Below are 17,541 nucleotides of genomic sequence, written 5' to 3'. Positions count from 1 at the left end.
GCTTAAAGGCTGCAGGTTGCCTGATTTTGCATGTCTTTCTGAGTAAAACTGATTTCTTTTGTGAAATCAGCCTCTACCAACCTTGGAGGAAGGCTGTTTCATAGTGGTAAGTATTTGGAACACACACTTTAGCCCAAGCATTATAGAATAGAGGCAGGGCCACCATCAGTAATCATGATTTAGCAGGGTCCACCTTCCAAGGGGCCCCATTATTGCTATACTGATCACCTGAGCCCCCTGAGTGGTGGGCTCTGCCAACGAGTAAAATGGGGCACCAAAGAAAAAAATGCCCCTTGCATGCATAGTGAAACTTCACCCAAACCTCAACTACTCCCCCATAGGCTCCACCCATTTTGTGACACATGACTTATGACTTGCCCATTTACCCTTATAGGGACAATAGCCTTGCTGATGCACATACCAGATTGCCCATTACCTGCAACAATATTTAAGTATGAAACAAGAGTGCAAGCTCTTTGCCACGGGATCTACGTGTTCCTCAAACTAACCATTAATATGATTGATTTAATCCCCCTTGGACATGACTGTAACCCCCACATCACAAGCTCCCAGTGACTAACTAAGGATATTATCCCCTGTATCAATATCTACAAGTCTTTAAAGTGTTTGGAGCCAAGTAGGCACATTTAATTACAAATTAAAGATTTTTCTTCCCCTGCAGAGCGAGTTATTCTGACCCGGGAGAGGGTGAGTGGGTGTTAATGATATAATGTGATTGACTGGTACAAACGATTGGACATACTGTATGTGACTGACCCATAAATTATTTATGGAACAATCTGCTATGGATTTGTATGTACAGTGTTTAATGCACAAAGGGTTAGGGCGGTAGTGCAATCTTTTGCCTCTGCCACTTCAACTGTCTCCATTACTCTCCCAGCTCCTTCACTGCTTGGCAAACAGTAGATATATTGAGAGATAAGGGATAATTTTCCCCATTCAGTTTTCCTTTTAACTTAAACACCATTGCACCTCCCAGATATAATACAAATATACAATGAAGGAATGTTCTGTGCACACAATAAGCTATACCCTCATACTGTACTGTCTAAGGGAAATTATATGACACCTCCTTCCCGATATGTATAAATACAAAAATACATAAAGGGAATGTTCTGGGCACACAATAAGCTATACTCCAATATTGTACTGTCTAAGGGAAACAATATGGCACCTCCCACCCATATGTATAAATACAAATATACAGAGAAGGATATTCTAGGCACACAATAGGCTACACTCAGCTCCTGCTTGTATTTATAAATCATTATCATCTGGCAGCACTTCTTGTAGTTAAAACCAGACCAATCACCTGAATGACTTTGTCTTGCTGTCTCCAGCCCAGTGCCAAGAGGGTAGTAGATCCAGAGATAACTATCGGCCGCCATTCAAAAGTGTCTCCAAATTGCAGCTTTTCGAGACCATATATAAATAGCAGGGACGGGAGTCAATTTTTAATAACAAAATACTGGGCTATTTGCTGCTGTCACATTCTATGTTGTTACCTCTCTCTGATCTCTAAATGCCCTTCCCTGTGCTGCACTGCTGCCAGTCTCTCCCAACGCTGACAAGATGAATGAAGGATGGTTATTTTAAGCCCCCCTGTGTCCCCCCAGAATAGACAAGAACTGTTATTGCATTTGGAAATACGCTGCACTACAGTGGAGATTCTCATTGGTCCCATTGCAAGAAAACTCTCTCTTACTGATGAGTCCTTTAACCCTACCCTTCCCTGCTTCCCCCAATGCAGGTTCAATTTGCCTCAAGATGAGCTGGGATGTCCTATATGAGTTTTATAGATATAAGCACCCAATGCAAATACACACACATACAGTATATATATATATATATATACTGTACATATGTATATATACTGTACATGTCTATGTATCATTTTACAACTGGCTGCTTGTGCAAGAGGCTTCTACTCCAGCCTTTTCTCCCCCCGTCTCTGTTTAAAAGGAGGAGTCATTTAGTTCCAGATGCTGCTCTTCCACCAGGAGAGGTATCACACGCGCAGCCTGCACTGATTCATTGCCTTGCAGGACTTCAGTTTGGAAACATGTCCCTACTTCACACTGTTGTTCCCTTGCAAGGCACCCAGGGAAGGATGTGCTGGGGAGAATGGGAGACCGCATATAGAGGTAATTATGCCTTATTATGGGGTTTCAGGCACAAGGAAGAGAAGGGGTTGGATAATTGTTTTATATATCTACATGGTGGTGGTTGTTTTTGGGGTAGTAAAATTTAAATAGTAATTCCCAATGCTAAAGTTAAGGATCCCAACACTTCCACCTTAAATTGCTATTTTTATTTATGCCGGTTACTAAAGATTTACCAATGGAAAAAACAATAGTCAGTGATCTGTCTGTGTCCCTTAATTAGGATAAAGGACCTATGAATGGCAGAGCACTATTTGTTACCAGCAGAGTTTGCAGAGGTCACAGTTCATCATTTAGGAATTAATCGGGTATTGAGTCTGGGCATTACATATCATGGGCAGATAATGAAATGAAGACTGCGGTCCATGGGTGACTAAATCTTTCCAAACAAAAAAGGATTTCACATGGGCTCTGCTAGTAGGGTTATGCTATTACTTCCAGGAACCCCTAAATAAATGGGGGGGATTAGTGACTGTTGGTCACTAGAAGTGACAATTGTATTGGCTGCTAGTGTACAACTTATACGGGGGAATGTAATAAAAGTCAATAACGGAAAAACATTTCGCAATGCCTTTGCGCAAACAAATTTTGCTTTGCGTGAATTTAATATAGCTTTTGCGAACCCAGAAACTGTTTAGTGATCACTTCCGACAGTGGGAGACCGTTTTCGAATTTTATAGTTTGCGCCAATGCGCAGTCAATGTAATAAAACTTCTTACTGAAAAAGTCGTTATGTTTGCTCCAAAAGATTACGACACCTTCAAGCACTTCTTAAGAGTGCGCAAAAAAAAATTCGCAATGCAAGTTTAACAGTTTAAGGAACAATATTACATTGCGAGATGTGGATTTTTAGTCGTATTGGTGTGAATTGTTTTTCTCTTTGCGACTTTAATTACATTCCCCCCATAATATTCAGCTGGCGTGTGCAACCGGCAGCCCTCCAGCTCAGGGTGTCTGTAAAACAGTTTAACCTACTACAAGCCAGACCTTCTCTTTCACAGGACACTAGACTGTCTTTTAAGAAACCAATTTCACATAACACAAAGCAGGCTCATTAGCCAATTCCAGCCATTAGCAGGAAGCATCATGGGATATGTCATTAATTAAACACACCCTTAAGGCAGTCCCCCTGCACTCTCATTACAAAGCAATCTATCTTTATGCAAGTGAGTCTTCCTTGGCACAATACAACCACACTATAAAGAGCAATATACTGGTTAGTGTGGACTTACTAAAAGGCAGACCTCTGCGGATGACACCAGCCTAAATGCTAGTTAGGGTGAGATTGGTTACCTCAATATTTCTATGTATCAATAACCTTGTTATGAGCTAAGGCAGGCCCAGTCTGAATACAATTAGGGTGAGATTTGGGGTCAGTGCTTATTTGTGCCCTGGGTACCCCTGGAACTATAGTAGAGTGACTGTTACCCCAATGATTCTATATATTTGTAACTGTGTTATGAGCTAAGGAGGCCCAGTCTGAAGGCTAATTAAGGGGAGATTTGGGGTGAGTGATTATTTGTACCCTTGGTACCCCTGGAACTATAGCAGGCTGACTTTTATCTGGATATTTCTATATATCTGTAACCTTGTTATGAGCTAAGGGGACACAGCCTAAGGGCAGTTATGGGGAAATTTGGGGTGATGCTTATTTGTGCCCTGGGTACCCCTGGAACTATAGCAGTGTGACTGTTACCTCAATATTTCTATATATCTGTAACCTTGTTATGAGCTAATGGGGCCCAGTCTGAAAGCCAGTTAGGGGGAAGGGGTGGGTGCTTATTTATTGCCCTGGGTACCCCTCAAACTATAGGCTTTAATTGCTATAAACCTGGGAAAAAAACAGATATAGATAAAGACTTATCCCCTCATCCAATCTATCTGTGTATTTTGAACTTTTAAATACATTTTGGGCAATTATTGCATTAACAGCACATTCATGTGTTTATCTCAAACCTATTTCTGGTTCCCATACCTTCTGATAGTACAGCTTAACAAACACTCTCTCATTAAGTAATTACATTATAGTATAACATTAGACATGTGGAGCAGATAGTGACATATGCAGATCTTTATAGGGTAAAGTTTCTGGAATAAGAACATTCATAAAATCATTATTTTGCCCATCTCTTATCTACGGTATATCTGTAGGTGGTCGCCTGGGTGTCTGTTACTGGCAAGAGTAATTCCATCCTTCACTTACTCAACCGCAGAGCTGGTTTTGGAAAGAGACTTTACCCCCAGAGCCACCATAGTAGGAAGGTTAGACTGTAGATAGAACTACAAAGGGCATATTATATTCTGAAACGTCTGCAGAATATGTTCTGTATTATTTCTAAACACACAACAGGCTAAACAGTCAATTCACAGCACATGTTAAATCTCTAGGATAAAGACCAAATCATTCCTCAAGTGTCTCAAGCACTGGAAGGTCCAAGTCAATAGACGATCATAAATCTATCAGACTGCATTGCACCTTGTTAAATATTACGGTTCCCATGGGTTGAGCATTTCCCAGTTTATTAATCCTCTCTTCTGAATAAAGCTGTAGAATGTTCTTGTCTGGCTAAGGAACAAGTTTTTGCTAGCAGAGAGTTAACCTGACCGTTCTTTCCTAATTGCATCCAGGAGGAACCGCCCTGAGGAACACCCTTTGAGATGTGGAATCAAATCTGGGCAGTTTATTCCCATAATCTGACGGACCCTTTGACACGGTAAAATGTCTATCCATGAAGAGCCACAAGGGCGAATGTCCTTCTCTACTGATATGCCCTTGAGAACAAATTTAACGACTTCAGTCAATAACTCAGGGGACGCCCCTTCTTCATCGATGGAGGATATGATAGCCATGTGTAGCATCAGCGTGATCCTGTCCATCATGTGTGTGGTTGGAGTAGCAGGGAACGTTTACACGCTGGTGGTGATGTGCCAGTCTATGAGGTCAGCAGCTTCCATGTACATTTACATCATCACTTTGGCATTGGCTGATCTCCTCTACCTACTCACCATCCCTTTCATTGTGGGAACCTACTTCATCCAGGAGTGGTACTTTGGGGACATAGGCTGCCGAATACTCTTCAGCTTGGACTTTCTCACCATGCACGCCAGCATCTTCACCCTCACCATCATGAGCACAGAGCGCTACTTTGCCGTTCTTAAACCACTGGACACAGTGAAAAGGTCCAAAAGCTACAGGAAGTGCATTGCTGTGGTTGTCTGGTTGGTGTCCCTTCTCATAACACTCCCAATGCTCATCATGATTAAGTTGGTCCACAAAGACAACAAAAGCATCTGCCTCCCCACGTGGAGCAAAATGTCCTACAAAGTTTATCTCACTGTACTTTTTAGCACAAGCATTGTGGGTCCAGGGCTCATCATAGGCTACTTGTACATCAGACTGGCCAGGACCTATTGGTTATCACAGACTGCCTCCTTCAAACAGACCAAGAGACTTCCTAACCAAAAAGTCCTCTACTTGATATTCACCATTGTTTTGGTCTTCTGGGCTTGTTTCCTTCCCTTTTGGATCTGGCAACTCCTTACGCAGTACTATGAGTCTTTACCAATTTCCCCCAAGGCGACCAAGAACATTAACTATTTGACCACATGCCTGACCTACAGCAACAGCTGTATTAACCCCTTCCTGTACACCCTGCTGACCAAGAACTACAAGGAGTACTTAAGGAACAGGCAGAGACCATGGAACAACAGCAGCTACTTCAAAAACCGATTTCATAGGGTTTCTGGCAGGTCCATGTCTACTAGTAGCCAGCAGTGCACAGAGAGCTTTGTTTTGGCACAGTGCCCCGGGAGCAACAGCAACTCCTGAATATAATAACTATTACCAACCTGTATATTGCAGCACAGGCAGATGATTCCTTCCGATGCTCAGTGTGTTTTTTTAGTAGTGTCTGTGCTCTTAGAAAATGTACTGGTTGCTGTATCAGACTGCACAGGATCCCCCATTTGACATGCTTTAATTGTTGGCACTGCAAGGGACAAACCTATCAACAAAAAACTTATTACTGCAATAACTTTTTGTAACCAGCAGACTACAATCTAAAATCAGCAATTGATTCATTGCGTGTTTCTGATATTTCACAACCCCTAGGCTGGTGAATTACACCCCGATAAAAATCCCTTTAAGTCATTGCATGAGAATACAGTAGTTTTGATTCGTTATACATGTGCCAAGCCAGTGGCGTAACTAGTTGTTACTGGGCCCCATAGCAAATTCAATTTTGGGCCCCAAAATATTTATAAGTTGGCCTATTTTATCAAGATATATTAAAATTGCTAATTAATTAGGGTCTCACTGGGCCCCCTACACTCCTGGGCCCCCCTGCAACCGCAGGGTCTGCTTCCTCTATAGTTACGCCCCTGTGCCAAGCCCTTCAGCTACTGATCTAAAAATCAGTTAAATCATCATAAATCAATTATATCTTGCCAACTAGAATATCTTAAGTACATTCTTTGGGGAAAATTTTAAAGGACAAGTATCTGAATCAATTTAATTTAGACCTTGAGTAAAGAATTAGCAGAAGTTCAGCTGGGGGGACAAACAGAGAGATTTCTTAGAATGACCAGTCATGCAAGTGCCGTCATATTAGAACAAGGGGTTACGTTTGCATGTGGTTCGCTTCTGCACATGCATCCCATTTTTCGCACCTTAGTGAATATTGCCCTGGATCTTAATAACAGTAGGCTTTGCACAAATGTACACAGTCAAGGGGTGTGAAAAGGGCTTGTAAAGAATCACAGCAGGAAGAGATATTAGAACAGGGATTATCAGTAGGGGGCTGCAAAACTACAACTCCCGGCAGAACTGATGAAGAATAGAGGGAGGTTGTTACTCATTCATTATGTAAAACTAGGTTATGAGCACTCTGAAGATGGTAGATTACCCGGCATAACTCCCAACATTTTCGAAATAAAAAGGTCAAAAAATTTGACGTGCTTAGCACAAAGAATTTTTTGACCACGCATGTCTAACTTTTCCCAAGGGACCTCCTTATCTAAATTGTTACAATTACTTATTTGCATATCTCAAATTTGTTACAGCACCTGGTGGCCGTTCTGTGCTCTCTGCCAAAAGCCAATTAAGTTAGAAACGTTGTTTCTTTTTCTGGCTGTTTAGTGCAGATAAAGTCTGGACTTTGCGGATTGAGCTGTCAAAAACGGGACAGTTGGAAGTTACAGTATGGGTTACCCTACTACTCACCAGCCAAGCCTGTATGTGCCGTATGTTAGCTGTCAGCACCCTGGGGTGTTGGATTCTACTATTCATGGACGATTGCTGGTCACCCCTGAATAACAACATAAATTTATTTTGCACATACAGCCTTCTGTGTGTGTGATATATATATATATATATATATATATATATATATATATATATATATATATATATATATATATTGTATATATACTGGTTGCACACTGCAGTATATATCTTAAAATATGGTGTAAAAGAGATAAAGTTTATTTGTTATTCCAATGATTCAGTCTTCCTTGAGACACCTTGACACCTTGCTTTACATGATTCTATATCCACACCATATACTATCTATACCTAAACATACAAAAACGGACAAAGCTGCTGCACTCTCAGGATTTGAAAACTAGCGAAAAAGATTTATTTAAACAGAAAATACATGCAGCATACTCAATGCTTCGGTCCTATACAAGGACCTTCGTCAGAGCATGTACACAAGTAACAAACAGAGCTGTTGTCAGGCTCCAGAATATATATATATATATATATATATATATATATATATATATATATATATATATATATATATATATATATATATATATATATACAGGTATATAATTTTACGTGGCCTGCAATACTGCTTTTTCTGCCAAGCTAAAATGCTAAAATGAAAGGTGATCTTTACTAAAAAAGTGGCCCTAATTTTAATTTTATGATGGGAAAGAGCAGAATGGATTTGCAGGAATGAAGCACATCTGATACTTAGGAGCAGTCTTGTTCTACTCAGGAACAAAGCAAAACAAGCTCTTATTTTCAAGGAAGGTGAATGCTGCAATGTCACTTTAAATACAGACTGCAACGAGATGTACATGGATTAGACAGCTCAGATCTCCTATTTCCCAGACACTGTGCTGGCCATGTATTCTATGTTCACAGTGGCGTCTTCCCAGTCCGAGATTCAGCCGGTGCTTCCTTGGCTGGGTGGCTGCTCCATGCTGCCATCACATATAGAAATATAAAAGGGATACTCCTATTGTGATGGAGTAATTTTTAAGATATTCTGTTTTATCAGTGACCTCAAGCTACCAAGCATGCTTATCCTGCTGCAAGCAACTCACTCATGCTGTGAGACACCAGCTCTTGGTTGTCTCATGTGAAAATTGTTAGCTTGAGGAATCAGACAATCCTGGTCCAGCAAACCGATTTCAGTTTATTTGCAGCAGGAAAACAAATGTGTTAAGGAAGCATGAGCTAGCAGTGCCTGTTAATGAAAAAGGCAATGCAAATGCCCCCCATAAAGTAACCTATAGCAACAAAGGATGTTCTTTCATTTTTTCACCTGCAGTCTGTTATAGGGAGAGCAGACCCAGTGGCTGGGTGAGGAAGGCACGAAGGCTGGGGGACAGTAAGAATTCATTTTCTCGATTCTCACTTCCGGCATTTATATGGATCATTGGTGTAGGGGGGAAGGTGGAGGGGAATCTCAAGTCTCAGCCCTGGGTCTGAGATAGGACACAGTTAAATAACATAAAGGCTCATTCAGAACAGGTTTATTCAATACCCACTTCTTATTGTTATTGCTGTGCCAGTTTCCCTTTAACCCAAGCCAGTCAAACCCAAACCATATTCTGATTTTCCAATTTTTGAGGCAAATGGAATTCTTGTAGAAAGAGAGAGGGCATGGGGGATTCCAGCCTTTTGTCAAGTACAAATTAACTGCAATGCACCAACATGATAAACGAGACTGCCGACATTGACTGCACTTTTGGGACACAATATCCTCGCTGTATATCTGTCCTACTGGCCAATGAGGACAGGTCAAATATATTAGCCTGGCTGGCCACTAACAAATATGTCTGCCTCTAACTCCCCAGTGTTTCATTTGTATTTCTCCTCCAAGCACTAAGTCCTATTCAGTCAATGTGCTAATTAGGAAGGGCCCCGAGGGAGTCGCTGTTAAACCCTTCAGGGGTTGGGGGGGGGGACAATTAATACACAGAATTGTTATAATTTACATAATGCCAACATATTCTACAATGTTTTATAGAAGACTGGAAGATTTAGGGGGAAGATTATAGAAAAAAAAACAGCCACAAATGCACACATTAAACCTCTCTGATTAAAACTTAAATGATAGAACAGGTTATAACACACTTAAGTATTTATAGCCCCCCTTTTAAGAGTCCTTGGGCTGAACCCCATCTCATACTGACCCCATAAGGAAGGAATCCACCAAGTCTCTTTGGGGGGGGCAATATATTAACCGTTTCACACAGATAGCACACAGTCAAGTAACCCACAGCCAATCAGTAGGCAGCTGTGTGAAATTATTCATTTGATTGGTTGCATTGGGATAACAGGACAGGCAGAACGAATTGTTTTTCAGAAGTACCTCATGGCAACAGAATAACAGGACTTGCCCAACCTCAAACTGGGTTTCTACTCAATGTGATGTCATTTCCTGAGATCAGATAATCAGGGCAGGTTCCCATAGGGCTGAATGTTAACACTGGACCAATTATATAACAAAATTTACACAACACTATTTAATCTTGTGCTAGAATTTAGGGTATGTCCACACGAAATTTCGGGCGAGTTCAGAAACCGAAGTGCCGTGAGTGCCAATTTCTCATTACAGCCGTGGGAAGGTAGGGGAAGGCAGATCAGGGAGATTGTCACCCAGAAGAAGAGGCGATTAGTTGCCAGGCGACTAAATCTCCCCGAATCTCCCCATGTGCCCTTACCCTAAGGGCAGAGACACACGCTCAGATTCGGCTGACGACAAATCTCCTCTTCTTCGGGTGACTAATCTCCTCGATATGCCTCATCTGCCTTCCTGGAGTGCTTTGTTTTCCGAAAGTCGCCCGAATTTGCCTCACAAGAAAAATGAAGCACTCTGAGTGCCATCCCACGGGAGATTTACATTCTAGCTGGAAGGAAGGCAGGAGCAGGCAGTTCAGGGAGATTAGTCGCCCTGAGCAAGAGGAGATTTGTCGCCGGGCAACTAATCTCCCGAAATCTGAGCGTGTGTCTCTGCCCTAAAATCCCTTCTTCACAGTTGCTGACTAGCTAATCCAATATTTCCTTTTCTCCTCTAAGGGTAGGGGCACACGGCGCGATTTCGCCGCGATTCTGCGCTAAGCGAGTTGTCGCAGCAAATCGCCGCGAAATCGCTGCGCTAATTCACACGCGGCGATTCGTTTTCTATTGTCGTCCGAAGTTGCCTCGCTGGGCGTTTCCGGGCGACAGTAGAAAAAGAATCGCCGCGTGTGAATTAGCGCAGCGATTTTGCCGCGATTTGCATTGACGCCAGCGCCAAAGTTAGCAAAGCTATTTCGGCTTAAAAAACGCAGCGACAACTCGCCCAGCGCAGAATCGCGGCGAAATCGCGCCGTGTGCCCCTAGCCTAACCTGGAGTAGTTATATTTTTAATTGTGTTAACTGTGTCAATAGAAGTCAGAGAGGCTAGAAAATAGGGGTAAAGCAAGCATTCTATCTAGCCCTGTGACACGACTGTATGGTAACCCCCACAAGGAGCGGGTACAAAGCAGTCAATCAGTAATCTAACTGCATTCCCAGAGGGAAATGGAAGATATTTTTGTGTTGTTTCATGAGAACAAATACTGTTATTTCAACTGTAAAAACTGCGATGTGGTGCTTTCTTGCTGGCTCATCATGCATTTTACTGAGAATGTTGTGCTATAAAGAGAGAACATAAAGTCGGTATTAATGGTCTGTAAATCTCTATGTCTATTAAATAAATTCTGCTGGTTCTTAAGCCATTAAGCTCTAGAAGTCAAGTGTTTTTGAAATGGTTTATAAATACATGGGATATAAAACAGTACCCCCTACTGTACACTATTCTGTGGAGTTCTGTGACCATATAAAGGCACAAGGCTGCAGGCTGAGTTATACAGGGAACTCTGAGTATCACTCGTGTATTATAAGGGATAATGTACCCCCTACTGTAAATGATAAGGATATTAGAAGTCACTGAAGGGTTCTGTGACAATATAAAGGCTGAGTTATACAGGGAACTCTGAGTATCATTTATTATAAGTGACAATGTATCCCCAACTGTATATTGTAAGGATATTAGAAGTCACTGAGGGGTTCTGTGACCATATAAAGGCACAAGACTGCAGGCTGAGTTATACAGGGAACTCTGAGTATCACTCCTGTATTATAAGGGATAATGTAAATTATCCCTTCTCTGTGTGCTATATGAGGGCATATGCTATACCCTCTGTACTGCCTAAGAAAACAATATAGCACTTAAGGAAGTAATATTTCGATCTGTAGCTCAGAGTCATTGCTCTATGTCCCTAAAATGAGATATAGATTGTGGATAAATGCTTCAAGCAGCCAGAGAGTAGTAAAGTCCAGACTGTATGGCTTTTTGTCAATATTTCAAATGACTGGACAGGGAGCAATGATCGTGGCTTGTCTCACTTCAACAGCAACTTGTAAAAAGAAGCTCAGGTCAGTGTGCAAATGAGAGCAATAACATGGAAAATTCCTCGACGGCCTGCGATTAAGGTAGGAATCCATTCACAGGGCTATGGTAAGTCATGGACAGACAAGTAGAGGGGAAAAAAAGAAGCCATCAGCAGTTTCCCTTCATACTGTCCTTGTAAGACAATGGATCTATAACACGGCTTCTTAAAGGGTAACTACAGACTATAGGGGCATTCAGAAATCTATCTGTAATGTTTTAGAATTATATTTCTTGTTTCTTAGAAGAAAATCTAGGGCCCAGTCTTGTCCCCCAACCTTTTGATTAGGCATTTCTGGGGTTATATTCCCTTTAAAATACCTTAAGGTCAGTTGATCAGTCCATACACGTCAAGATTAGGTAGGACAATCTGGTTGTTTTTAAACATACTACTTAAGTATCTGGGCATGCATTGCTATTCAGTGGGCCATTCAAAGTGATAATCCAGTGATCCTGGAGAGACTCAAGTAATGATATCTTGATGGAGGATATTTATAGCTTTATGGCTTCTCTTTACCGTACAGTTTGGGTGGTCCTCCTGTATGAAAGGAATAATACATAGGTTGTCATACACATGTCCCCCCTGGCATTGTAGCTGTTCAGGCTGCAGGCTACACAGAAGGGCTACCATATGGGTTAGGCCATGCACCCCAAAACACTCCTGGAAATTCAACTTGAAGATGAGTTACAGAAAACACTCCTTACTGGTATTATCTATGGCTTCACCAACAGGGAGAGGTCCTACATGAAGTCTGGGCCATGACCTGTTCCATGAGATTGTTGGCCGGGACCCCTCCCAACCTGGCTCTGGGTAGATCTGCGCATAACTAGCGAGAGTGTTACTGTAAAAAGAAAACCATTATCCATTTGCTCCCTTTAAAACAACTTTCCTAACAGGTGGCATCATAAAAAGAGTTCCCAAACCTGAAGGTTTGTTTCCAGCCATGACCTATGGCAAAACTCCTCAAGCAAAAATATGTTGCTGGCATTTAGCTTTGATTTATAGTAGCAGCTTTTTTTAATCTTTTACCCAGAATGTCTTCATCTGCTAGATACTATAAATCACAGCAACGCTGATGGCACCTTTATAAAGAGGAATTGTACTGGGGGTCATCTGCTGTATGATGCTGGGCTACAGGTATGGGCCACAAGAAATCATGATCAAATTGGAATGGTTGATTTTAAAGGGATATTGTCTTGAAACTGAGTTGGTTATGTCTACCCTTGAACAATGAGTAATATTGTGACTCAAGCGACTGTCTCTTCTTAATTTTTTGGCAGGATATGTCAGAGATTCAAAATAATGATTATGGATAAGTGCAAGATCCAGAGCAGGACTCATCATTCTTCGTGTGAAAAGCTCCTTTCCCAATTTTACCAAATTGTTATAAAAATGATAGAGACTTTTTTGTCTAATTTTCTTTACAAATATACAGCCTCTGTTTAACGATGTGCATCTTCCTGGGAAATTTTCCACCAATCATCTCTATTATAACCTGCCTTGTGTTTCTAAGACATTTCTTATAAATAGTAATGAAAATAAAATGTAGAACAATCTCCAAATGTGCCATTATCATAAAGATAAGAAGGTCTGTCCATAATGGCCTTTTTAACACAGCAGTGTTGCACTAGAGGTCTACTAGGGTTATATAATGATATATATACTATATATACACACACAATTGTGTTCAGAATAATAGCAGTGTATAAAGTGAATAAAGCTCAAATCCTTATACAGGTATGGGACCTGTTTTCCAGAATGCTTAGGACCTGGGGTTTCCCGTCCAATGTATCTTTCTGTAATTTGGATCTTCATACTTTGTGGAAAATAATTTAAACATTAACTAAACCCCATAGGCTGGTTTTGCTTCCAATAAGGATTGATTATATCTTAGTTTGGATCAAGTACAAGGTACTGTTTTATTATAGGAAGAAACGGTGGATGCACATCAAGGAAAGGGGTGCAGAGTTGAATTGGAGTGGTGTAGGCCCACTGGGGCTGCCACATCAGTGGCCTGCAACCCCCCCAAGGGCCCCCCGCCTGGGGCAAATCCCCCCTGTCTTCCCTTAACCCCCCAGCGTACCTTCCTCGTGTACCTTCTTTGCGCACCAATGTGTGATACGGCCAGGAGGGGAAGGCCAGAAAGGAAGCTTGAGAGTGCATCTGGGCTCATGAGGGCTGGGGGCCCGCAGGGTTTTTTCCTGGTGTCCCGCTGACCCAGTCCACAAATTCAGGCCTGGTTGTCGGGCATGCACATTTATGAAATCATTCAAAGATTTTATGAGTACAGGTATGAGACCTGTTATCCCGAATGCTCGGGACCTGGTGTTTTCCGGATAAGGGATCTTTCTGTAATTTGGGTCTGCATGCCTTAATTCTACTAGAAATTCATTTAAACATTAAATAAACCCAATAGACTGGTTTTGCTTACAATAAGGATTGATTACATTTTAGTTGGGATCAAGTACAAGCTACTGTTTTATTATTACAGAGAAAAAGGAAATCATTTTTAAAAATTTTAATTATTTGGTTAAACCGGAGTCTATGGGGGACCGTAATTCCGTAATTCGGATCTTTCTGGATATCGGGTTTCCGGATAAGGGATCCTATACCTGTAATAATAATTCCAGGCGTGGTAGTACTAGTCGGGGGATCTATTTAGCTACTTGTATCTGTGGACTTCAAAACGTTGGTAAGACGATTAGACCTGTTAGTAAAATGTATGAGAACATATGACATGCGTTGCGAGCTTAAAAAAAGTTCTGCTGTGGCGAAACATCTAACTGAACATCATGAAGGTAGACCTTGTGTCTCCTTCCAGGTAATAGACAGGGTAGTGCCCGGCATCCTATGCTAGGAGGAGGTGAATAGAGAGTGGGATTTAAGTGGGATTTTGTGGAATGAAACCTTAATGGGATATAGGCTCTTATTCCAAAACTCTCTCTGCAGCAAATTAATTATTTATTTATTTTGGATATTATGATTTATACATTGTATCGTGAATTTTATTATAGATACATTTGCTGCTAATGTGTGTCTAGACATGTGCAATGATGTATGTTACAGCTGATGCGATTGTGACTTCTTAAACATTTGTATTAAATGATTTTATGTTTGGGAGACTATATAAGTGTAGTATTTGCAGGGGACTTCTGATGCCCGCTTTAATCAATTGTATGTTCTTATATGGGTCAATAAAGTTTCATCTATCTCTATGGAAGCTTGGTGGAGTATTTTGATGAAGCGATCTGAAGATGCATCCTTTTGAGCTTTTGAACTGCTTTATTATGACAGAGAAAAGGGGAATACTTTTGAAAAATTTCGATTTGGTTAAAATGGAATCTATGGGAGACAACCTTTCTGTAATCCGGAACTTTATGGATAACGGGTTTCCGGATAACAGATGCCATACCTGTAATAATTTTTATTACAATACAGGCAAATGTATTGGGAACACTGCTCATTCAATTCCAAATCAAAAATGTAACAAATGTGTGTAACGCTTTCTTGGTTTATTCAGCACATAGATAGTTAAAGGTGTCCTTGTGGGAAAGCTACTTCCTTCTACAATCCTTGTTGGAGCGGCAACTGCTCTTTCTGCTACACCTCTCTGTCTTACTCTCCTAGAGAGTCTATTACTGGAGCTTACTTTGCTAGCTGTTCCTCATTCACGGGGTTACCTGGTCTTGACTTAAGCACCAAAGGTGTCAGGTCCCTTTGGGGTAAATGACTTACTGGGGCCAATGGTGATCCCAGGCTCAATGGAGATCACCTAGCAGCAGCACCAGGAGCCAAAGAGGAAGAGGCCACTCCCTACACAACACTATATAGCAGTGTGGCAGGGGAGTGTCATTACACTCTTTGTCCAATAGGTGAGGTGGTTACACTTAAACTTAAGCAAGGGCTTGTGCCCAATAACAAAGGATAAGAGAACTACATAAAGAAGGTAGGGGATTAACTCTATAGGGATAGGATATTATATAGGTCCCTACATGTGCTATTCCTTTACAGAAAGTGAAGAAAAGGGAATATTAGGCTGTATAGTAGTGTCTGCATTCTTCTTTTCAAACTCAAACATTCACTGTATAAACTGAAAACTGTTTCAAGATTTTGCTTTCCTTTGAATCACTGAACTAATATTTAGTTGTATAATCAGTGTTTCTGAGAACTGCTGCACATCTGTGTTGTATGGAGTCCACCAACTTCTGGCACCTGTTACATTCCACAATTCTTCTGCATTTCTTCTGCATTTTTGATGTCACCCCATACATTTTCTATTGGATTAAGGTCCAGGGATCGGGCTGGCCACTCCATAACGTCAATCTTGTTGGTCTGGAACCAAGATGTTGCTCATTTACTGGTGTATTTGGGGTCATTGTCTTGTGATATCTGCTATTATTCTGAACACAGCTGTATATACAAGGCTTTGTATAAGGGCTGTAATTGGCTGTTTGGTAGCCATATGTGTTGGCAGGAGGCTCTAGCTGTACACCTGGTTTTATGCAACCAAAACTTGCCTCCAAGCCAGGAACACCTGCTGTGAGGCCACTGGGCATAACATCCAAGGGGTTGGTGAACAAAATGTTTGTTTCAAACCACTGGCCTGGGAACACAGTTAAAGGCAAAATACGCCTAAAATTGTAGATGGCTGTAAACACTGGATTTTATATAGTGACTTTATTGTACCGACCCAGAGGTTCAGAAGCCCTATAACAGTAAGATCAAGACCTGCATAAAGGCCTCCTCAGAAGCTCCCCATCTTGGATTTTGCTTAGCCATCTTTTGTGTGTCAGTGGCAACACACATGCTCATTGGGCTCTGAGCTGCTTTTGAGAAGCTAAGCTTAGGGGTTGTTTCAAATCATCAAGCAGAAAATCAGAAATGTTAATTCTCTTATTTGCCCCATCACTTACAGTAACAGTCGAGCCACCCACTGTCAGAATTTTAACTCTCATTTTACATACCCACCATTCATGAAATGCACCCTAGATCCTCCAAAAGAGGCAGAGTAGAGAGAGCAGTCAGATTGTGGGGTAGCATATAGGGCTTGAGTGGGTGGATGAGGGACATGGTCATGCATGAGTGGATCATTTTTACTTGTTCTCTGCCTAGAGAACCAATTAGTTAATAACTGGGCCCCCTTGAAGGAAGCATCCTGCTAATTTAGTAGTATGAGGCCCTCTTGATTTCCGAGGGTGGCCCTTTACATGAATCAGCAGAAGAGAAAATGGTGAGCTACTGGGGTATCTTCTGGGGCACATTCTCCCTGTTAAAGGCTTGTCTTGCTGCTACAGAAACTTAAAACATAAAGTTCTACTATAATAACAACCTCAATGTGTTAGAAATGCCCCATAATCACAGTTTAGAGCATCTGTCCCCAAGTCATCCTTTGCAACAGTATAACATTTTCTGTTTATGCCATCAATTCCCTTCCTGCCCCCGTTCCCATAGCGACACTAGATGCTCCACAAAACATATTTCTAAAAAGTTGTTTTAAATCCCACAGACCAAAACACAAGACTTGAAATGTAATCAGCATGCCTCAAACATAAAGAAGCAAAGGCAGTGCGTCTGTCAGGCTTAATGGGACATCAAAGTTTTATAAGGAGATAAGAACATCTGTGTCGCCCACCGTGCCCTTTCC

The 17,541-nt window shown here is 41.4% G+C and overlaps 1 protein-coding gene across 1 annotated transcript; it reads left to right on the top strand.

Moving 5' to 3' along the window:
- Window positions 1-2,015: 2,015 nt before the first annotated feature.
- uts2r.S (urotensin 2 receptor S homeolog) lies at window positions 2,016-6,263 on the top strand. Its single transcript, XM_018238549.2, has 2 exons — window positions 2,016-2,165; window positions 4,812-6,263. Exon 2 carries the CDS (start codon window positions 4,903-4,905, stop codon window positions 6,010-6,012), a length of 1,110 nt encoding a protein of 369 aa, XP_018094038.1. The 5' UTR covers window positions 2,016-2,165; window positions 4,812-4,902; the 3' UTR covers window positions 6,013-6,263.
- The last annotated feature ends 11,278 nt before the right edge of the window (window positions 6,264-17,541 follow it).

The sequence above is a fragment of the Xenopus laevis genome, chromosome 9_10S, assembly GCF_017654675.1.
Source record: "Xenopus laevis strain J_2021 chromosome 9_10S, Xenopus_laevis_v10.1, whole genome shotgun sequence".
Classification (NCBI taxonomy): domain Eukaryota; kingdom Metazoa; phylum Chordata; class Amphibia; order Anura; family Pipidae; genus Xenopus; species Xenopus laevis.
Note: the sequence above shows the minus strand (reverse complement) of the source record. Positions and strands in the feature narration are given on the sequence as shown.

Excerpts from the sequence above, each read along its gene's own strand:
- uts2r.S (XM_018238549.2), top strand. The coding sequence starts at position 4,903 with ATGTCTATCCATGAAGAGCCACAAGGGCGAATGTCCTTCTCTACTGAT.